General features: G+C 46.9%; 1 protein-coding gene across 1 annotated transcript in view; it reads left to right on the top strand.

Annotated features, from left to right (window-relative positions):
• The window catches only part of LOC139747961 (acetylcholine receptor subunit beta-like 2), a 240686-nt gene that overhangs the window by 15597 nt on the left and 201206 nt on the right, over positions 1-23883 (top strand). The window contains 1 exon segment of the mRNA XM_071660469.1: positions 16156-16295. Within this exon segment, the coding sequence (XP_071516570.1) occupies positions 16156-16295 (140 nt within the window).

Raw genomic sequence — 23883 nt, 5'->3', positions numbered from 1 at the left:
GCTACCCACATCCTGGTACTGACTAACTCAGCTTACAGGGACGCCTCAAGGCTAACAGTTCTAGTGATGCTCATCTCGCGATCCAAACTGATTCGAACTCGATCTGAAGCAAATAATTCATGTGTGACTCTCCTCTGACGTGCCCTCCAGTGACTGAGTTGAATCTAGAGCTTTGGTTGTGAGGAATCATGATATTCCTTTTGCTTGATAAACGTCATCAATAATGTAGTGATGTACTGAGGGAGGGACGTGTGGTGTGGAAACAGAAGTGAGGGCAGAAAGGAGAGAGAGAGAGAGAGAGAGAGAGAGAGAGAGAGAGAGAATCATATTAGGGATACAATTGTTAAATCTTAGTAATGGGAACATTCGGTAAAAATATTGCACTTTTTTATTTGGGCGCAAATAATTCTCTCTAACCAGTGAAATGTGTGTGTGTGTGTGTGTGTGTGTGTGTGTGTGTGTGTGTGTGTGTTCATTAAGTCTCCCATGACGCAAGTTGACCCTAGAACTACACACCCTGACCCAGTTGACCTTGTTCCTGATCTCCTCCACCCCCTGCCCTTTACACTCCTCCTCTGACACCTCTCGCCTACCACACAGACCCAGTGTACCACACCCAGCCTCACGAAAGGTCAAAAGGTTTGAGATATCTGTTCCTGCACTAAGGTCAAAGGTCAAAAAAATCTGACCACAACACAGAGGATATACACAGGCGAGGTAACACGTGCGTAGAGGTCAAAGGTCAGCTGTACTAGGGCTGTAACGTTATTAATTTTCCTGGGAGGTCAGGCCAAAGGATGAAGTAAGGTCAAGCGGTCAATTGTGCTTCAGGCGCTGCTTTGTGTTACTGCTCTTGTTACGTGGATGGTCAGTTACATCTTATGATGATAACTTCCGGTCATTATCTTTGTTATCTTATCTTTCATACGTGTGCTGAATAGCCCTGGCTTATTGTTTTGATATCCATACATAACAGATACAATATACATATAGTAAGTGTTCACTACACAGATGTTATGCATATAAGAGCCGTATATCAATGCGAAATGATATCTATACATTGTACATAGAATATACGTAAGACATACATACATCATGTATGCAGTATACATACAATTAACATATATACATATAACATATGTTTTAGACGTACAATGTACTTAAGCACGGAAATAGAAAAAGCCAGTTCAAATTATGTATTCAAATCTACAATCCACAGTTCGGACATCTATACAAACCCGTTTTCCAAAGTTCATATATACATAGACCCAAGGTTCAGATCTACCGTACACAATCCCGTCGTCCAATGTTGGAATATAAATATTGTTGTCCTCCAGAAGGTCAGACATCCATAGACCCAGCGTCTGCAGCGCCCAAGGGTCCGCCAGCCACAGGTCCTAACCAAACGGCGATGACATTGTCCACAGACTATCCAGTTCTTCCCTCCCCGCCGCGTCGGCCGATCCAGTTTACTTACGGTCGCGTTAAGCTCCTTTTCTCTGCTGGAGACGTGAGTCACAGGGAGCCGTCTTCCTCACCTCGCGCTCCCTGGCTGGTGTATGGTGCCTAACGCCGAAGCAGCAGCAGGAGGGAGGGAGGGACCAAGAGTTGAGTTGTTTGAACGTGGATTTCAAAACTGTGAGTGAGGCAGTGTCGAGACAGTTTCCTTCAAGAATAACCCACTGTGGTGGACATATCTGACACATCTACCGCTCCGTCGTCCTGTGTCTCAGAAAAAATGGTCATTTTTTTTCCTTATTTGACAATAAGAAATACAATCGATGATGTGTAGCAATAACTGGAGACAAAGACTGTCCTCTTACATCAGAAAGCTACAAGTCCGTAAGGAGACGGTTTTCCAGTCTGAAATAAATCTAAGATTAATTTTGTGTAGGTGAAAGACAGGTCCTTTTCGAGGATTCGGAAAAAAGAATAGAATCTGCGAAAGCCAGACTTTCATATCTGACACTACACACTGCTGGATATTGCCTGAAACTGTGAGCCAGACAAGACATCAGTATATGGCGCGTGAAAACCGTTTTTCGAACATTTTGTTTGGTCTTATACACGTCTGGGCGCTCGCGATGCCTTCGTGTTATCAGTCATTAATTTACATTTATGCAAATAGCTGTCTTATGAGATTAAAGCCCGTACCCGCAGACTTCACTTTAAGCTCGGAAGTTGAGTATGTTCAACAACTGGCTACATATATTCTATTTTCGCGTGAAAAATAAACGTATTTGATATAGTTCTATGAGAGACCTACAGTCATAACTTCTTATTTGAGACGAAAGCAGACTCATCAGTTTTGTATGTTCTGAAAACTATGAAAAACCTCCCAGATTAACAGCGAATGTTTTCCCTTTCCTCTCTGCCATTGTTTGCTCAGTGGATCTAATGTGTTGACATGTTGATGCTGCCAGATGTTGTGTCTTTATGTTGGACTTACAGACGTCAGCCTGTGGTAGGGGAGTGAACCTGGGCCTTGACCATAATCCGGACGCGGGACTGACGCACAGGAGGGACTGTACTGGTTTTTGTTCTGTCTGGACTCCGGTCTACTATGGTATAATGTTCTGAAAGACGACCACAATTTGTCACTAGAACGCAGCAAGATGGCGCGCCTCTCCTTACAGCGGACCTGAGTTTTTATCCTTTAATTAGTTGTCTGTCTAGACTCAGTGGAGGGATCCTTGTGTGGTGCTCATCCAGGGCGTACAAAGTGGGGACATAGTGGTTGTCACGGTGAGTGTGTCCTTTTTCCCCCTTTGTCTCTCATTCATGGCGGGGGGGGGGGCTTATTCATGGCTGGGGGTCCCCTCATTCATGGCCGGGGGCCCCATCGTCTGCACTTGGGGACAACACTGCAGTGTGACGCCACAGTGGGTCTTTTATGGCTTAGTGTGACAGGTGAGAGCAGGAGCAACAAGAACAGGACACGAGATGGTGCTCAGACAACCGTGCAAAACACCCGGACGGAAATGGAGAAAGCAGACCCGAATTTTTTGCTAGTCACTTATTTGCGCTGACCAGAGCGGTTCCTTTATTGACTGCAGTCAATGATATACCACAGTGTGTCTTGTGTATTTCCTTTTACCTCACACTTTATAGGTTTCTCCATCGTTAGTGATGTATGTCTCGTCATTCGCCAATTATTTATCTTACTGGTTCATTACTGGTAAATGTTATGAATGTATTCATGTGGGAATCCAAGTTGTAGACAACCACAGGTTATACTTGGTGGGCTGATGAAGTGTGGTTCTCACACATTCTAGTTTTGTATTTTCACGACTAATTTCACAGCTTCCGCACCCAGTGTTGTACACATACGTACCATCTAGAGTCTGGAAATCATATAGTGTTCTTGGTGTTCCAGCCCCTTAAGCTCTAGAAATTGTATAAAGTTTAACTTCTCCACAAGAGAGCAGCGATGGAGATGAAATTTGCATTGAATAAGAATTTGTCTTACATTTGTCATCATGATGGTGGAATGAAAGCCTTGCTACATACAATATGTAGAGCATTTGGTAGTCACTTTGACAAACTGGGAGAGTAAGAGGTGAGTGTGTGTGTGTGTGTGTGTGTGTGTGTGTGTGTGTGTGTGTGTGACTTTAGAAAATATATAATTACCTTCAGTTTAATGGCTAGTTTCCTGTATGTTTGTGTCACCAATTAAGACCCTCGTCGAGCATATTGTATCAGGAACACAGGTTTAGGGGAACAAGGTGTTTCAAATTGTAATTTAGAAAGTTTTGGAAACCGAGACAAAGTTTGGTAGTCATGGTTACCAGAGATTGGTTTCTCTAACTTTATTGAAAGGGTCGTGAAGGGTTCGTACCCAAGACACTGCATATGAACCAGCGATTTATTGAAGTAATTAGTGAATGTTAACAAGAGGAAGTTTGGAGGCTGATGCCTGGTTGGATGATGAAGGGCTGGCCTGGGATCAGCGGGTGAAGTAACTAGGGAATGTTGCTGGTGATGTTTTAGGATGTGGGAGAGGAGTAGATGGAGGAATGGATGGAAGTACGGAGTGGAGATAGCTTAGGACAGAACGATTCTTGATTTTCTTTCCCATAAAGGAAGGAAGACGGAATAGATAAAAAAAAGAATCCAATATTACAAATATGTCGGACTTCATAGCGATGGAAGAGGATCTTCACTGTGAATATGAGAGTTTGAGAGAAAACAGCAGGGGGAGATGCAGATAAGAGTACAGCATTGTATCTAAATCACAAAAAAACCAGCATAATCTGTCATGCAGCTTTGAAGTTGATGACTCATCACAGACGCGTCACAAGTACTGATGTCCACAGGTATGCATTCATATGATTACTTCTCAAGCTGCCTGCCTTGAGGAAAGGTTATGTCAAGTAAAGGCTTAAGGAAGCAAGAGTGGAGGAACTTGTTACAAGCATAATTCAGGCTACGTTGATGTACGAGACTGAAACATGGGTTTGCTGTGGGGCTGTGACAGACTGCAACTGTGAGATGGATATCCTGGGAGAGGTGAGTGGAGGAAGAAGGATGGAGAAGGGGGAAAATCTAGGATGTCAAGATGAGTTATGGAACAGAGAAAAGAGAGGTTGTAAGTGAAAGGAATAGGATAATGAGATAGAACGAGTATTTGGAGTGTTTAGGACGAAAGTGATGAACATGAGTGTGATAGTAAGCAAGTGTTGAGAGAAAGGACAACCAGGAGTCATGTGGAGGGACGACATGTAGATGGAAGATTGACAACATCGTCAGCTTGGAAGACTGTGGGGATGTGCAGGGAAAGGTTGGTGGGGTTCTTGATGTGGAAACCTTGGATCTGTCATCTGTTATCTGGATGTAGAGTGGCAGATACTGAATGATTCTCAAGTCAGATTAAACCAGTTGTCTTACAATCTGACTGATCTTCAGGAGACGACATATTTTTGTCTCGAAGTTAAACTGAGTTGGGAAGTCTGTGGAATGAATTACATGATTTTTCGCTGCTGGAATATCGATGAGAGAGACGTAAGTGATTTACTGGTCCATGTCGACAATTGTCACTTTACGTCAACCGCTTGAGCACGACGGTAAGACCTTCGAGCACGACGGTATGACCTTTGAACACGACGGTACGACCTTCGAGCACGACAGTATGACGAACCATGTTGTTCAGGGGGTAAGGTACAACTGGTACACGAAAGGAATCACACTAGAAAGACAACGACCAACTTGACTGCCAGCGATACTGTGGTGGTCCATCTGTCACTGGCTCCTGACACCAGACACACGACAGGTTGCATTACAGGTGGCACTGTGGGGTACAAGTGACACATGACGTGTCGTGCCGGTACATTTGACACAGCCCGTGTCGCACTAGTTCCATGACCCAGGTGGCATCTCACTATCTGTACCGAGGGAACGCGTCGACACCATTTTTAAACCATTGGTGATGATAGATACAAAATCTGCCTCAATGAGGGAATGTTAAGATACAGCGGAAAGCAACACAGCAACTGAGAAAGATAAGAGAGGATCAGAAGGATCCCTAACAAGCACAACTTGCGAGACACAAGAGAAAATGATCAGAAACCGGATCTAAGAGCGTTTGACTAGCAGGAGCTGCGGAAGAGGGAGACAACTTTGATTCAGAAATTCTTGGGTGACGAATCTGCTGGATTTTCGTGACCCTTTGAGCAACTTCGTAGAAAAAAGAGGATCGGTGGACGGATCTATATTCTTGAAGAGCTAGAAGGCCTTTGATGTGTTCCTCGTAGGAGACAGGTGATGGAACCAAACACCCGAGGTAGGGTCAGAGAAGCGCTGCTCGGGGAAGCCTTCTCAAGTTGGCAGGGAATGACAAGTGGTACCCTTCAAGGTTCAGCACTGAGTTCCTACAATATCTGATCTCTATAAATGATTTGCCGAATGAGGTAGATTCCTTCTTACAATGTCAGAATCGCCTTCAAGAATATGGACAGTAAGAAGCCCCGGGAATATATACAGGACTTACATTCGCCTAAAGTTGGAATTTGCTACAACATTCTAGTCTTCTCATTTGAAGATTCACATAGCATTCCTGGAAAGAGTCCAAAGGCATGTTGAGGGAATGGTACCAGAATTGAATGGAACGAGCTACTGAGACCGGAGGGAAGCCCTCAATCTCTCCACACTGGAAGAACGAAGAATAAAGACAGACTTGATAACTGCGTATAAATTTCTAGGAGACCATGACTCACGTTGGCACAGAAAAGTTCTTTCAAATTGGAAGATTCCATAACCAGTAGGAAGAACGAGATGTTCAGCAAAAGAAGGGTATTCAGGCGAGAGAGGAAGCGTTCCTTTTGAAACGCTGTTATGGTCTTGGGACAAGTTAAACCAAGAAGAGGCGAGGCCGCGCGGGTGTAAAGCTCCCCCCTCCCATTACGTATGAACAAGTCATATTAAATAGGCAGTGACTAGCGGACCTCCTGACAGGTTGTCTTTCCGGTGGTACTTGGCAGCTCCCTTCAGACGCATCAACAACAGTATCATTTAATCCCTGAACTGTGACAGTTCCTTTTATAATATCTTGGGTAGCGAGAAAATTGCACCTCCCGTTATTGCACTATCTTATCCTTCCATAACTTAGGCATTATCGTGCGCCAAGAAAACCTCTGTGCTGGAATTCATGCCTATGATTTAATTTCCATTTAATATCAGATGCGATTGCTCCCATAATATCCTGATTATCTCCCTGCTGGAGTTTACATAAAGACTCTTCCTGTGTGTATCTGGAGCAATAGACTCCAGATAGAAAATGGTTTCAGAGTATCTTGGTATCACATTATGCTCGCTTACATCATTCAAGGACTCCATTATGGGTCGTTCCGCTGGTTTTCATCGTTCATATGGAGGATGAGGCGTTATTTTGAGTCGTTCCACTGGTTCCTATTGTTCATGAGGAGCATAGGTCCTCATTATGGGTAGTTCTGCTGTTTCTCTTCGTTCATGGGAGGAATGGGGCCTCATTGTGAATAAATGATCTAGATCATAGGCATATAAAAACGCTTTTATGATTCCTTCATGGGTAGACCTGGGGTCTAGGCTAGAGTGAGAATGGAATGGTGAGGTGAGGATGCGTGGAATGGCGCTGCGGGGTACTAAGACCCTTGTTTCATCCCTGCCATCCTGATGCTCCCTTGTTTCATCCACACCTTCCTGATGCTCCCTTGTTTTCCATTCTTGTGATATTGTCTCATATGTATCCCTTATATCTCAGTGCTTCCCTCCAATTACTAAGATGTCCCTTTGTTTCTTTTCTAACGCTTCGAGTGGCCAGCTATTTTCCTCCCTGGCACTACGATATTCGGTTAGTTCTTCTCTAGCACCATGATTTCAAGTCCCTTCTTTCAGGTCACTATGATGTTCAGTTTGTTCTTCAAGGTCACCATGGTGTTCAATTCCTTCTTCCAGGTAGCCATGATGTTCCATTCCTTCTTCGCTCCATGGAACGGTCATGTTGATGCTCACTTGTTTTTCTCCCGACACGACGTTCACTTCCCGGGGTTAAAGCCTTCAGCGATATGGCTTACGGTTCCGTTGCGACAGATTTGGGCCTCTGTTCCAGCAGAGATATAAAAACTCCTCTGTTCCAGCAGGGATATAAAAACTGTTCCAGTAGAGATGTAAAGACTCCTCTGCTCCTATAGGGATATGAAAGGTCTATTTCAGCAAGGATATAAAATCTTATTTGCTGCGGCAGGGATACAAAAGCTGTGGCTGCCACACCGGTGTGGAGTTAGATCGTCTTCTGTACGTGAGATAAATGATCGAGTCTGAGTTGGATACATGGACTCCCCGCATGTAAGGTGTTTGGTCTCTATTAAGGAAGAACATTTTCTTTCGTAAGGATAGTTTCCCAGAGATCACTATGACTCCGCCCCGTCGGGTGTTGTCAGCAGAACATGATTATTTTCAGGAAGCCGTTCTGAAAGCTGAAACGATATTATCTGAACGATAAATTGTTGGTCGGGAATCATGAAATGGTTTTCTCCCTCACTTCTGAAGGATAATCTTTAATCTTTTTTAGTTTCATTATCATCTCATGAATGAGCGACGGACACGACATTCATTATTGTACGTGGCTATTTTTTTCTTGTCTCTTTGTTTGCATCCCTTTCTCTCTCTTCTTATCTGTCTTTCTCCCTGTCTTTCCGTCTGTTTGCCTGTCTCGTCACTCCCTCCTTATTATGTTTCTCTTTCTGTATTCAGTGTCTGCTGAAGAGTTTCCCGTACAGCCACAAAGTACCCCCTCCACCCCGCCACACATACAATGTCTCCCGTCTCAACAGTTGTGCTCTTCGACTCGGTATGTCAGCATTATCCCTGTGGCTCCACAACTCTATCAGAAAAGAACTTCCACTGACAGACCGAAACTTCTATGTCAGCCTAGAGTCGGTGTTTACGGCCATCACCCTCAGCAGAGTGTATGGGACAAGATTTACTCCACGTCTATAAAGACATGATTATAATGCGAGTGTGAACATGCTGTTCGTCTGCTACACTGTGCTCATTCCTAGGCTCAGGTAAACACACCTAACCTGGAGCTCCAGTTATCTGTTGGACTGATGACATAAACATCCAGTCATCGACCACGACCAATCAGGAGCCTCATCACCCCATCTATACCGGAAGATTTGCCCTTAACCTTTCCCAATGAGGTCACGATCTATCGCTCCGCCCACGGCCTCGTCACCACTAAGAGAGCTTCCCTCCTGACGGTGTGGTTAGAACCGACGAATCGCAACTCAGGACACGCCCTGTGGTGTGGCCGGACGGAACTGCTGTAATGTTCAGTCAAGACGAGAGAAGTTCTAGACAATGACATCCCATTGTTTACTACCATTTAAGGTCCCCTGCCACGGAATGTGTCCCCCGAGGAGTAGGTGTGGAAGGGAACGTCTGTGTGTGTGTGTGTGTGTGTGTGTGTGTGTGTGTGTGTGTGAGGGAGGGCGGAGGGAAAGGGGGAGGCTTTCCCATGGGGCCGCTGGGAGTGAGGTGACAGAGGAAAACATTGCCGGTGGCTGGCAGGAGCTGATGTAGTGATGGCTCACACAAGGCCCCTCCTGGGTGACTCAGTCCCCGCCAGTTACAGGGGCTATTTCCATCTCTCACTCTCCAGTCCTTCTCTTCCAACACACCCCTGCAATCTCTCTCTCTCTCTCTCTCTCTCTCTCTCTCTCTCTCTCTCTCTCTCTCTCTCTCTCTCTCTGGAATATTTCAGGGTAAAGTTTGACGTGATTCCCGGGCCTGGTGACCCTCCGTCTCCCTCTGCCCGACATAGTAATGAGGACGCTCGCCTCACTCTGAGTGGAATATGAATTAACTTGAGGTTTGCACATCACGATTCATATTCATTTTGTTGACTCTGCCATCAGCCCTCTCTTCTTCACACTCTCCCTTCATTAACTCTCTCTATATATTCTCTTTCGTCTAAAGCACTTTCATTGAATTCCTCCAGTTCTAGATTTCATGTTCCTTGCTCCACTCATCTTCCTTACGTTACCATTACCTTCACAGAACTTAATTTCTGACGTATTTGTTCTACTTCATAAATATGTAAATTCCTTTAGTTTCTCCTCTCTGGTTCCCACTTTCTGTCATGGCAGCCAGCACTCAGCGGGTGCGTCACTAACTGCCCAGAGTGTAAACATAAAGTTGTTTGGGAGCCACTGCCGAGAATTATGGTTAGTTCCGTCAATCTATTATGTTGTTAGGATTCCCATCTTATCCCATTATGATGAAAATAACTCAGTTATCTTATACTTTAATATTTTGTATTTATTCTACATACAAGTTGTGTTTTTAAGTTGGGTTTGTAACACTGTGAACTGTGTACGTTGTATTCATGACGGGTTAAGCAAATACCTGAAACTTTAAGTTGTTTCATGAAGAGAAAGAACTGTGGTTCTGTCTGTGCTTCTCTGATATTATTCATATTATGTATAGTCCAGGATGCATTGCAAGGGGCTCCTGCATTTCATAGGTTGCGCAACAATAAGTAGCAGGGAGATGAGGGACTCTCTTGGAGTAAGTTCCTCGATGAGATTGCGCACCGTTTAGGGTATCGACGACTATACAGATTCGCTAGAGGTAATTTTCCAACGAGACGTAACCATATATAGGCGGAATCCGGTAGCATGTCCAGCAATCATTGTGTCTTCCATCTGTTTGTTTGAATAAACTTTTCCTTTTATCAAACCATCTCCATCTTCCCCTGGCCTTCCCGCTATCTTAAAGGGACGTTATCTATGATTATCTTATTGTGTTCTGGTGTTGTATTGCTTTTATTACTGGTTTTGGGGTTATCCCTGGTTATCTTACTGTGTTACCTCTGGTTATCATCTCTCTCATCTAACATGCTCAAAGTTTCTGGGGATCATGTGAACTGAACTCCTACCTATCCTCGTTCGTCTTCTGTCTTCATCTCTCTCTCTCTCTCTCTCTCTCTCTCTCTCTCTCTCTCTCTCTCTCTCTCTCTCTCTCTCTCTCTCTCTCTCTCTCTATGTTCCTCCATTTACCTCATCACCATCACCTAACTTCCCCTGGCTGCTCCTCATAAGCCAGCTCATCTTGGAGGCCAGCTGCAACCGACAGGACGCACACCAGCTGTCGTGGGCGGCTGGAGGTGCACCAGCTGGCACCATCTGTCGTTGGCTGGTTCCCTCCCCTCACCTGACTCCCTCCCCTCTGACCCCCCCCCTCTCCTCACCTGACTCCCTCCTCTCGCCTGACTCCCTCCCTCTCTGTAAGTCCCTCACTACAGAATTAATTTCCATCCTCTGCACTCGAGGTAACCCAACCCTCTTTCCTCCTTAATGCTTTTAGTCATCAAAATGTTGATTCTGCTCTATTTTCTCGTGTGGCGTTTAATCCTGGTCTGGGGTTATATGGTGTTCAGCCTTGGTGTGGTGTTGTGTGGTGTTCATTCTTGGTGTGGTGTTGTGTGGTGTTCATTCTTGGTGTGGTGTTGTGTGGTGTTCAGCCTTGGTGTGGTGTTGTGTGGTGTTCAGCCTTGGTGTGGTGTTGTGTGGTGTTCAGCCTTGGTGTGGTGTTGTGTGGTGTTCAGCCTTGGTGTGATGTTGTGTGGTGTTCATCCTTGGTCTGGGGTTATATGGTGTTCAGCCTTGGTGTGGTGTTGTGTGGTGTTCATCCTTGGTGTGGTGTTGTGTGGTATTCATCCTTGGTGTGGTGTTGTGTGGTGTTCATCCTTGGTGTGGTGTTGTGTGGTGTTCAGCCTTGGTGTGGTGTTGTGTGGTGTTCAGCCTTGGTGTGGTGTTGTGTGGTGTTCAGCCTTGGTGTGGTGTTGTGTGGTGTTCAGTCTTGGTGTGATGTTGTGTGGTGTTCAGCCTTGGTGTGGTGTTGAGTATATGTCTGTCTCTTAGTATGGTAAAGTCTGATGTTGTTTGCTGAATGAAGATTATTCTTTTTAGATCTCAAATGTTGTTCTTGGCTACGATGGCATCGTGTCATTAGTGTACGTCGAGCTGGGGTTTGCTGTACGTCTCTCTCTCTCTCTCTCTCTCTCTCTCTCTCTCTCTCTCTCTCCACAACATGAGTCGGGGATAAGGCTGACAGGTAGCCACAGGGGCCGCGTCTTGCTGCCGTCTGTCGGGAGGATTTGTCTGGGGCGACAGAACTCAGCAAACAAGCAGGAGGTCGCTTGGTCGTACGTTCTCAGCGACATCAGGCTGAGGTGTGTGTACCCGCTGACGGTGCTCAAAGGCGCCAATGGACAGCCAGGCTTGTTCAGCCATTTTCTAGATATTTATTACAAAGTTTCGACAAATAATGTTACTTATTTTTAGAACAAGTACATTATACTTTAACTATGCACTGAAAAAAGATTAGATAAGAGTCATCCTGCTTTTGCAAGTGTTTGTGATGAAATACGACTAAACATTTCAGGAACATTTACCTGCAATTAATTATATTTAATCAACAATTAGTTATGTTTACAGTAACAGATACGTTCATTAGAATGTAATCGGACAAATTACATTTCATAATGATTTGAACACATATCATTGACCTTTAAAGTACAATGCATTTTTCTGATGCTATGAACTGTTGATATGTACAGAGACTTAACCATTTCTACTGGAAAATGAGATCGAGTATGTGTATCAGTGACGACTTACGCAGATCACACTCCCTGACCTCCACATGTGACTGAGTTTCGAGATTCACTAACATGTGACCAGGTCTCCAGCTTGGATGTGGTACAACTAATTATGTGTGTTGTAACAACTTCCTGGAGCGAGTTCCTCGACGTTATGATAAATATAGTGAGGGTTCACAGTGTAGAAGATGGACTCTGGGACAGCGAGGGTTCACAGTGTAGAAGATGGACTCTGGGACAGCGAGGGTTCACAGTGTAGAAGATGGACTCTGGGACAGCGAGGGTTCACAGTGTAGAAGATGGACTCTGGGACAGCGAGGGTTCACAGTGTAGAAGATGGACTCTGGGACAGCGAGGGTTCACAGTGTAGAAGATGGACTCTGGGACAGCGAGGGTTCACAGTGTAGAAGATGGCCTCTGGGACAGCGAGGGTTCACAGTGTGGAAGATGGACACCGGGACAGCGAGGGTTCACAGTGTAGAAGATGGACTCTGGGACAGCGAGGGTTCACAGTGTAGAAGATGGACTCTGGGACAGCGAGGGTTCACAGTGTGGAAGATGGACTCTTGAGACAGCGAGGGTTCACAGTGTGGAAGATGGACTCCGGGACAGCGAGGGTTCACAGTATGGAAGACGGACTCTGGGACAGCGAGGGTTCACAGTGTGGAAGATGGACACCGGGAGAAAATTTCGACCTGATTCAACAGTCAGGTGGTCCTGGTCAAGGCCCCACACCGGATGACAGCGTTGCTCCTTACGCGCCAGAGTTAACCAAATGAGTTTCCATCTTTTAGCCAAAATGTTGGTGGCCGGCAGACCCAGGGATCCAGTCATTATTGCCACCTGGTTTTACCACATCCAAGTTGTCAACAGTGACTCTTCGGTGGAGAGAAGCGAATCTTGTACATAAAAGCGACCATCAAACATAGGCAAAGAAGAGAGGGTGAACTCCCTTGCTTGATGAGGTCTGGGTGGAGTCTCTGATGGCCCCAGGCTGGGTCTGGCTCTCCTCACACGGCAGGTAACAGAGGAGACTTAAAGTTAACAAGAAAGCTGAAGTTAGAAAGTCGAGCTGGGCTAATCCTGTGACGACCGGCACGGGTGCTTGGGGTCCGACCAGATAATGTATACAAATGAGCTTTTTAGTTCGGAAATTAAATGATTGGATGGAACACGTTAAGAAGAAGAGGACGGAGAAGAAAAGAGGGAGAAGAATAGATAAGAAAGGAAATGAAGCGGAAGTGGGAGGGGAAAAAAGTGAATCGAGTTGCATCAGCTATCAGGACTTGGCTTGGAAAATACTTTTGGAGAGAGAGAGAGAGAGAGAGAGAGAGAGAGAGAGAGAGAGAGAGAGAGAGAGAGAGAGAGAGAGAGAGAGAGAGAGAGAGAGAGAGAGGTTCTTATATTACCTACCAAGTGAGACTCCTGCAGACGGAAGGGTCAAGTAGAGGCAATATTCAGGGGAGTCTGGTAACAGCAGGATAAAGCTTGGGTCACACGAGGAGCAGCGTATGTGAACAGAACTGTTCTCCGTCGGTCATAGGAGATTTTGAGAGTCAAGAGCAATACAAGGCGCCTCAGATTTGGTCTTGGCAAACTGGCCAGTCATGTGGCAAACTGGCCAGTATGCCACATGACTGGCCAGTCTGCCACATGGCGGCCTCCAGCACCAGTCCCTGGCGGCCTCCAACATCTGGTTCTTGTCATTAAGGACAGTAGGAGACCACTAGGGCTGGGCTCTTCTGACGAGAAATGATATCCTCATTGTGTGAGGCCTTTTGTCTGTTGGTTATCTGGTGTTATAGTTTCCATTACTTGAAAAGTGACCTACAGGCTCGTGATGACGTGGTCGCCTCTTGCTCATTTTGGGGAGGGTGGATCCTGCTGGCCCAGAGTCCTGCTTCTGGGGATGGTGGATCCTGCTGGCCCAGAGTCCTTCTTCTGGGGATGGTGGATCCTGCTGGCCCAGAGTCCTTCTTCTGGGGATGGTGGATCCTGCTGGCCCAGAGTCCTTCTTCTGGGGATGGTGGATCCTGCTGGTCCAGAGTCCTGCTTCTGGGGGTGGTGGATCCTGCTGGTCCAGATTCCTGCTTCTGGGGGTGGTGGATCCTGCTGGTCCAGAGTCCTGCTTCTGGAGGTGGTGGATCCTGCTGGTCCAGAGTCCTGCTTCTGGAGGTGGTGGATCCTGCTGGTCCAGAGTATGTTCAGCACTCCTTGCATCTCCTAAAGAGAAAAGTATGAAGCATCTTTGTCTTGTATGGAAACACTGGGAATGAAACCATCATCTTCCTTGATTGGTTCAGGGAAACTAAAAGTGAAAAAAAATCTAAATTGGTTTCTAAGATCTCGTGGAGATGATTGCCTCGTTCAGAGATCCTGGCTGGAAAAACGAGACTTTATTGCCTTGTTGGGAGACCGAGATAACAAACGGATATAAAAGGATATTAGAAGATATCTAGGATGTGGTGGATATCAGGTGTGTGAGGACGCGTACCCCCTGGTCTGGGGTTCGATCCCACCCACCAGCGTTATGCCCTACCTATAAAAATACATCACGCCGCTAATAACAGGCGCTTGACGAAATACGCCTCACTGCAGTGGCGCATAAGGACATAATTCGGGTCCCAGACAGTGTTATAACACAGTATTGGCTACTGGCGACCGACCGACCGACCGGCCGGCCCCGGCCCCAGTCTCGACCCAAGCCCCAGCCCCCGCCCCAGCCTCAACCCCAGCCCCGGCCCCGGCCCCGGCCCCGGCCCCGGCCCTGGCCCCGGCCGCTGTCTTTGATATAAGTTGTTGGCTCAAATATGGCGGCCCAGGCGCATGTTGTTGTAAAGTTTGGGTCCCCTGGTCGTGGTACCTGGGGCTTGCTGGGGGAGGGGGTACTGCAGGGGTATGCTGTGTAGGGGCACTGCTAGTGCCTCAGTGTGAGGGAGGGGCACTGCTGGTGCCTCACTGTGAGGGAGGGGCACTGCTGGTGCCTCATTGTGAGGGAGGGGCACTGCTGGTGCCTCAGTGTGAGGGAGGGGCACTGCTGGTGCCTCAGTGTGAGGGAGGGGCAGTGCTGGTGCCTCAGTGTGAGGGAGGGGCACTGTTGGTGCCTCAGTGTGAGGGAAAGGCACTGCTGGTGCCTCAGTGTGAGGGAGGGGCAGTGCTGGTGCCTCATTGTAGGTGAAGGGAGAGTAGATGTGTGATGAGGTGAAAGTAGGGGAGGTGGATGATGAAGGACCACCTTTCCTAGGCTGAGTTAAAGACCACCTTCCCTGGGCTGAGTTAAAGACCACCTTCCATGGGCTGAGTTAAAGACCACCTTCCCTGGGCTGAGTTAAAGCTATCTCTCTCCCTGAGGCAGGTGGCGTGATCATCTCGTGAGACGTGTGGTCTCTGCCTTGAGTGAAGTATCCGCTATTAAAGACGATGTTGCCAGGTACAATACCTCCTCTGCCATCCTATGGTACCGCTCGCACCCGCTCCCGTGCCATACGCTGTGCTGGAGGACCACGGGGGAGAGGGCAAGGAGTACTGTTCGTACCCTTCGCCTTCGACATGTATATCCTTGGTCACCCAGTTTGCTGTACCTTATCTCTCATGCTACTACGATACAGAAACAGTGTAGTGTACCTTATCTTTATTCTTCCTTAAATATGTATGTATGTATGTATGTATGTATGTGTGTGTGTGTGTGTGTGTGTGTGTGTGTGTGTGTGTGTGTGTGTGTGTGTGTGTATGTGATGAGAAATGTTACCAGTCATTTCCAGAGTTCATCCTTGTAACCTGTTGCTTCATTGCAAGGCATCTTGAGAAGAGCTTGTGACTTGTGAGTTATCAAGTGTCTTGATAAGGCCTTTTGACTTGTAGCTTCGGTATCAGGCGTGTTAGTAGAGCCTTGTAAGCTGTAGCATCAGTACCAAGTGTCTGTAAAGGACTTGTAACCTCTGGTTGCAACATCAGTGTCATAATGTTGGGCAGAACCATTAACTAACACTGTTAACTGTATTCTGTCTCTCCTGCTGCAGGATGCCTGGCCAACCCTGATGCCAAACGGCTTTATGATGACCTCCTCAGCAACTACAACCGTCTCATCAGACCCGTCAGGAACAACTCGGAGAAGCTCATCGTCAAGCTGGGCCTGAAGCTCTCCCAGCTCATCGATGTGGTGAGTACCTTCTGCTGAAGTTCATGATGGCAGGATGAAGCGAGGAGTGAGGGATGGAGAGAGTGAGGGAGGGAAGGAAGGGAAGGATTAAAGAAAGAACAAGATAGAAGGAAAGAACAGCTAGATACAGGCTAGATATACAGCAGTTTCTCACTCCTTCGCAGTGATGGAGGTTGGTAGTTTTACTTCCCAAGTTTACTGAATTGTTCGCCCAAACCATTTCTCCGTAATGTCTGTTTCGTCTCTAAGGTCATGGCACGTGCTTCGTTCATCTTGTTTACATGTCAAATATGTTCATAGTAGAGACTTTTCATTTCTTTTCGCCTCTAATGCAATTGATTTGACTTTAGATTAAGTTGCTGTATGTTACATGTTTACTCAGTAGATAGAAAGGTGTTGCTTTGAGTTGTTTTTTGTCATCTATATATTGGTATCATTTGTGTCATCCATATTTTCATATCGCCTTGAATTATTACATTTTTGTGATGCCTCTGTCAACTTCTTGACTTAGATCGAGGATATCATTATAAAAATTCTTCAGCTCTTTATGTACTGTTATCTTACGAGTTTTGCGAGTTTTGATCCTGACTTAGGAGTGCTGAAGTGATGCTCGGAACCATCTTACAGTAGATTGTAAACAACAGTCTCCCAGGGAGGTACTTGCACTACACAATCCTGAATCATTTGTGCTGAAGGACTTCAGATGGGGTGACACAATTCTCAGTTTCCATGTAAGGACGGCTCGTCTTGCTCTCTGACTCTTTCAAACCAAACTGAAATAAATCACTTTCCATGTACCATACATCTGTCTCACAGTGCCAACTTCTGCTTCTCAGAATTCTCTCCCTTCCCCTCATTATGAATCAACAGCACTGACCCAAATCGTTTCAAAAGGCAGGTTTCCCACATCCTCAACAAAATCTTAGAATTGTCTTTCTTCTTCTTCTTCTTCTTCTTCTTCTTCTTCTTCTTCTTCTTCTTCTTCTTCTTCTTCTTTCCTTGCTTCTTCATCTCTTTACTCCTCTCCATCTTCTACGTCTGGATGAAGAAGACTTCTGTTTGCGTCTGGAGTCTTTGATCTAAAAGAAGATACTGTGAGATGGGCAGCGTGATCAGAGTGTGATGACAGCGTGATCAGAGTGTGATAAAAGACGTGTTCACAGGTTTGATCTAAAGTGTGATTCAACATGACTGAGGTTGAGGCTGGTACGATAACATTGAAGCTGGGGTCAAGGCTGGAATCGTAACGGAAAATGCTGTTCACTAAATCTGTGGCGTCTTCTGTTATTTGCACATACGTGAAACAGAAACTTCAGTGTCTCAGTAGTTTTATCTGGGACTGATGGAGTCATGAAACTTTTATGCGTAAGATATTTCGTCTCGAAGTTACTGGGACGCGGGAAACTATTGGGGAGTGTCAGGTCGCGCGGCGTCTCATGTTGGAGTGTCGGCAGAACCAGTGCGTCCGAACTGCGTCTGAAGAACCAGCGTGTCCGGCATGCGTCAGTAGAGCTAATGCGTTCGAACTAGGTCGGAAGAACCAGAGCGTTCGAAGTGCGTCAGAAGAACCAGTGCGTGCGGACTGCGTCAGAAGTTTCGGTGTTTCCGGACTGCGTCAGAAGAACCAACGCGTCTAGACTGCGTCATAGGAGCTAGTGAGCCTAGATTGCAACTCCGGAGATAAACAGAGTAATAGCAGGTGTCCCGGGGCTGAAGCTAAGGCATAAAAGGCACCGTAAAATGTTTATGGTTTAGTTGTTTTACTGGTTAGATAGCCACACACAGGGGAAGACCAGCGCTGGCCTCCCTACTACGGCCGTCATTTCATTATGAACGTCACGTCTTTCGCCTCAACTCCTCGCCAGTGTTAGTGGAGGCGAGAACATGTTACGCAACAGACACACGATAACATATCACAATAGAAAAAGTCCACAGAAGCACACCTACATCAAGCAGATAATGGGAAATTCTTCTTATCTTTTCCATTTATGGAATGGATAGTGTCGGTAAAACTGTAATGGCGTTCCTACAGCGTTTACAACAAGGCTTTCTGCCCATGAAATAGTACACCTAAACCTCTTTATATGGAAGCTTTCCTTTCGGTAAAATATTGCGATTAGACACCGTTTAGCCGAGGCTATATTGCCGGCAAAACATGAGAGCTGCGACGGGTTGTGCGGGTGTTATTTTGCCTGTAAGTCACAACGTTAGAATTGTTTACACTGAAGCCGTCTTGCCGGTAAACTGTTCGCACGAAAACACTGAAGACTGGAGGTGTTATGCCGGCTGGTTCTTGTGTCTGGATGGTGGTTGTGGAAGGTGGAGGGTGGTTCCTGGGTGGTGGTGTGTGGTTCCTGGAGTGTTAAGATGGTGGTGCGTGGTTACAGGCTGGTGTTGGGTGGGTCCGGGGTGGTGGTGGGTTTTTTTTAGGAACTGTATGTGGTAGTGGTCGTGGGGGATGTGGAGGAAGCCTGGTGTTCCTGAGGAAGCCTGGTGTTCCTGGGGAAGCCTGGTGTTCCTGGGGAAGCCTGGTGTTCCTGAGGAAGCCTGGTGTTCCTGGGGAAGCCTGGTGTTCCTGAGGAAGCCTGGTGTTTCTGAGGAAGCCTGGTGTTCCTGGGGAAGCCTGGTGTACCTGAGGAAGCCTGATGTTCCTGGGGAAGCCTGGTGTTCCTGGGGAAGCCTGGTGTTCCTGAGGAAGCCTGGTGTTCCTGAGGAAGCCTGGTGTTCCTGAGGAAGCCTGGTGTTCCTGAGGAAGCCTGGTGTTCCTGAGGAAGCCTGGTGTTCCTGAGGAAGCCTGGTGTTCCTGGGGAAGCCTGGTGTTCCTGGGGAAGCCTGGTGTTCCTGAGGAAGCCTGGTGTTCCTGGGGAAGCCTGGTGTTCCTGGGGAAGCCTGGTGTTCCTGGGGAAGCCTGGTGTTCCTGGGGAAGCCTGGTGTTCCTGGGGAAGCCTGGTGTTCCTGGGGAAGCCTGGTGTTCCTGGGGAAGCCTGGTGTTCCTGGGGAAGCCTGGTGTTCCTGGGGAAGCCTGGTGTTCCTGGGGAAGCCTGGTGTTCCTGGGGAAGCCTGGTGTTCCTGAGGAAGCCTGGTGTTCCTGGGGAAGCCTGGTGTTCCTGAGGAAGCCTGGTGTTTCTGAGGAAGCCTGGTGTTCCTGGGGAAGCCTGGTGTACCTGAGGAAGCCTGATGTTCCTGGGGAAGCCTGGTGTTCCTGGGGAAGCCTGGTGTTCCTGAGGAAGCCTGGTGTTCCTGAGGAAGCCTGGTGTTCCTGAGGAAGCCTGGTGTTCCTGAGGAAGCCTGGTGTTCCTGAGGAAGCCTGGTGTTCCTGAGGAAGCCTGGTGTTCCTGGGGAAGCCTGGTGTTCCTGGGGAAGCCTGGTGTTCCTGAGGAAGCCTGGTGTTCCTGGGGAAGCCTGGTGTTCCTGGGGAAGCCTGGTGTTCCTGGGGAAGCCTGGTGTTCCTGGGGAAGCCTGGTGTTCCTGGGGAAGCCTGGTGTTCCTGGGGAAGCCTGGTGTTCCTGGGGAAGCCTGGTGTTCCTGGGGAAGCCTGGTGTTCTCAGGGGACCCCGTTGTTCATCGTGAGCCTGGTGATGGCTGCCGCCGTTGTGTGCCGCTGAGCTCTTCGCCCCGACTCCCACTATCTACTTTAAACGCCACTCAGAATGCGTTCGTTCGTTGGTCTTCGCTACATGTGTGTCTTGGTTCGTAGCAACTTGTACGTATACATCGGTCGTAGGTGCACAGCACAGCCCATGTAGAGAGACCAAGACTGAGGGATCCCTGTTTCTAGTCTAGTAAGTTTGTGTTTCCCAGTATGAGGATAAGTTCGCTCGCTTAGTGTGTCAAGGAACAGTACCGTCCTAAATACAGGACGCTACACTTACCATGTGGTGTGTAGATAAACCTACACCACCCCTGTATATGGCCTAGGGGGACGGTACACCTATCACATGCTGTGGAGAGAAGGTTACTCTCCCCATATGTAATGTGTCGGGGTGTCGACTGTCCTCTCTCGTATCTGTCAGATATGTAGGGGCCAAGGTACCCCTCATGTGAGTAAATCGGTCAGATCCGCTGAAGGAATCTAGGAAAAAGGTAGAACTGACTTTGAGAATGTGTGGGTTTATGATGGTAGGAGTGGTGGGTGAGGAGGGTGGACTGGCCTCTATATATATTACATAGATTTGGAGAGAGAGAGAGAGAGAGAGAGAGAGAGAGAGAGAGAGAGAGAGAGAGAGAGAGAGAGAGAGAGAGAGAGAGAGAGGAGATAGGTCCTTACATTCGCCAACAACAGCAGAGATCCAACCCTTATATCCTGCAGTAAAGCGATCTTGTTTATCCACAAAGTTTATGGCGGGAAGTTAAATAATGACTACATTTGAACGAAGATCATAGGCTTACAGCACTAGAGTAAATAATTCTAATATCCAAACATCGTAGAATTTCAGATGTTATAAAGAAAGAAGAGAGACGACAGGGGAGAGTTAAAAGGCATAGGAAAAGCAAATTGCCTTCCACGCAGGAGGGGGAGACATAAAAAGCCTGAGCCTCGGGCAAGACGTAATAACCCGGCACTCTCTACTACCCAGAGAGACCTGGGTTAAAGGTTGTGACGTAACCACTCATTATTAGCGTTCCGTGACGTCGTCAGGTCAAGCAGTAGGAACACACACCTGTGTTACGGGGTTCGCCAGTGGACTGCATCATCCCTGGTCTCGTTGTGTTCTATTCAGGAAGGCAAGAAGACATTGGAAAGGTCACTCGCTCGATCTCCCTTGACTGAAACTGAACTAAACTAAACCATTACTGTACGATGACTTAACCCTCTACGTTCGATGAATCTTAACTATCGTACTCAAAGGGTTATCTTCGTACTCATCACGTTAAGTCGTAGTATTCAGGAGTTAACTATTGTCTGCTGATTTAGGAAATAAACTCGTGGGAATCCTTAAGTGCACTTCTGTCCACATCAGAAATATGGTTAATGGTTTTGTTTGAGTCAAATGATTAGCAACACTGATCTTAATTAGACGATCCCGTCTCACACCGGGTTACCTGACTCGAAATTTAATTTCTATTTCATTTCCTTGTCCCAGGGAACAGAGGTTGCAGTGTGTGTGTGTGTGTGTGTGTGTGTGTGTGTGTGTGTGTGTGTGTGTGTGTGTAGATATTCACGTTATCTAGAATAGCCTTTGTGTTATCGGCATTTGTTTCCTGTTGTAATCCTCCTAGATAAACCAAGTATGGCATTGTCTGTTCATCATAATCTAACTTTTCCTCAAACCTCCTCACGATCACGTGCGACTGGAAGGATCTTAGAGAGAGAGAGAGAGAGAGAGAGAGAGAGAGAGAGAGAGAGAGAGAGAGAGAGAGAGAGAGAGAGAGAGAGAGAGAGAGAGAGAGAGAATACATTTACGTAAAGAACGTGTCACATGTGATGGTTCCTAAGTTACTGAGAGAAATTGGAGGCGACGTAGATCTCTGAGATGCTGGGAAGTTTACGGCTGGAAGCGCTGGAAATGTCTGGATGCCCGGCTGCTGGAAATTATGGAAATGACGGAGAAAAGAGGAACGTTGGAGATAATGGAAATGATGGAGGTTATGTAGTTGGTGGAGATGTATACGAGACGTATGGAGAAGATTGTGGTGGTGTTGGCGGCTATGGACGTGATGGAGATGGGAAAGGTAAAGACTTCATGGAACAGTCATCGAAGATTAAGTTGCTGGATTTTAAGTTCCTGAACCTGTCAAGTACATCGGTTCGACCCTTGAGCACACCGGATCGACCCTTGAACACGTCCGTGCGATTCTTGGATAGCATAAGCTGACCTTTTGACCTAACCATCAAAAGTTAGGGTCAAAGGCCAAAGGAAGTCGACATCAGGTCCATGAAGAATGTAGAGGCGATAGGTGGAAGGTTTGATGAAGGTGCTGATGTGTTCCTTCTGCTTTAGTATGTTGCCCAACGTGACACAGAGAAGCTTGGTGGACTGAACAACCTGGAGGGGCTGGGGCTTGGTGAGACAGTACGAGGTAAGACTATATGGATGCAAGAATGATGTGTATGAATACAGTTTGGGTCGGTGGTTGGTGACGAGGCTGGCGGTCGTCCAGTTTAGGAAGCCTAGAATGTAGTGGAGGGCCATGCGTAATGCTGATGACATTCGTAGAGTCGTCGTTGTATTTCATCTGGGCGGATGCGTCCATCAGGACATCATGTAGATGGGTAAGGGAAAACAAGTAATCCAATGCTGTGGCCTGCGTGGCGAAGCAGGTAGGGAACGTGAGTCCGTAAACCTTATATTGAAATTTCTCCGCAGCCTTAGGTTAATGACAGCTAGAAACTAAATGTCAACGAATGTGGCCTTTTTTGTCTGTTTTCCTGGCGCTACCTTGCTGAAGCAGGGAGTAACAATGCTATTTCGAGCAGGGCGGGGTAGTGACAGGAATGGATGAAGGCAAGCAAGTATGAATATGTACATGTATATATAATAACTTGATTATGTTATGGTTGATCATTTGAAATGTTTCGGTAACTCATGATGGGTGAGAGTCGCAGAGGTCTTATGTCTCTTGGTTTATGATACTTAAGAGTCGTATAGAGCTTTACCAGAGGATGTGTAACTCAGTGACGATTTCAGAGTCATGCAAGACTCAGTAGGTGGTGGAGCTGGAGGGTGAGGCATGAGGTCAGCGGTGTTAAGATGGGGAAAGTCTAAGGCAGATGGTGGCGAAGTGATCGTCAATAAGTTGATTCCTCTATTCACTCGATAGTCGCATGACGGAGGGCATGGAAGGGGTCTGCTTGCTCCAGTTGGTCACCTCCTCCAGTTTCGCATACTACTGGCCGATGTTGGACTGGATCAGGTGCGAGTTCACAGCGCGTGTTTTGCGAAACAGTTTGTTACGGATTGCCTCGTAGAAGTAAGCGTGGTAGAACGCCTGATCTTATTATGTGAGTTTCTCAGTGTGAGGTGTTACCCAGGGCAGGTTAGCTGGGTGCAGTCTAACAGCCCTTATTCATCATGGGTACCAAACCTTCCATTGTCTCAAATAGCGCATTGCGGAATCGGCAACCGGTTTCTATGTCCTAACACCGGGTCGTTGTAGGGACTGTGGACCATTTAACTGAAAAATGTTTGGTGTGAGTGATGGACAGCGCAGTCTGGAATGGTAGGCCCTCGTCAGCCGTGTTGGTTGACATGAATTTATGAGTGTTCTGATCGTGTATAGGAAGTTCTACAATGTATGATAAAAGCAGTTGATCCTTCTGGTACGTGATGTCAGTTTGATTAAGATATATGATCATAACTTAGAAAAAGTATACTCGACTCTTAAGGTATTCTGAGGTGTCACGAAATAAGTTAGCTAGTGTATTGCTCTCGGGGAAGCTGAAGTGGAAGGGATGTCCTAACGTATGACAGAGCGAGATTACATCCTCACTACGGCATATATGATGGAATATCTCATAAGCCTCGACGTTGCATGTCTTAGGAACAAACTACCAAGCCTCTGTGATGGCAGGAACTCTAGTCTTAACCGACCTGACTGTAGTAACGAGCTGATCTGCATTCTTTGTGGGTGAGAGACGCGACCGCTT

The sequence above is a fragment of the Panulirus ornatus genome, chromosome 71 (genome assembly GCF_036320965.1).
Source record: "Panulirus ornatus isolate Po-2019 chromosome 71, ASM3632096v1, whole genome shotgun sequence".
NCBI classification, from domain to species: domain Eukaryota; kingdom Metazoa; phylum Arthropoda; class Malacostraca; order Decapoda; family Palinuridae; genus Panulirus; species Panulirus ornatus.
This window is presented reverse-complemented; position numbering and strand designations above follow the sequence as displayed.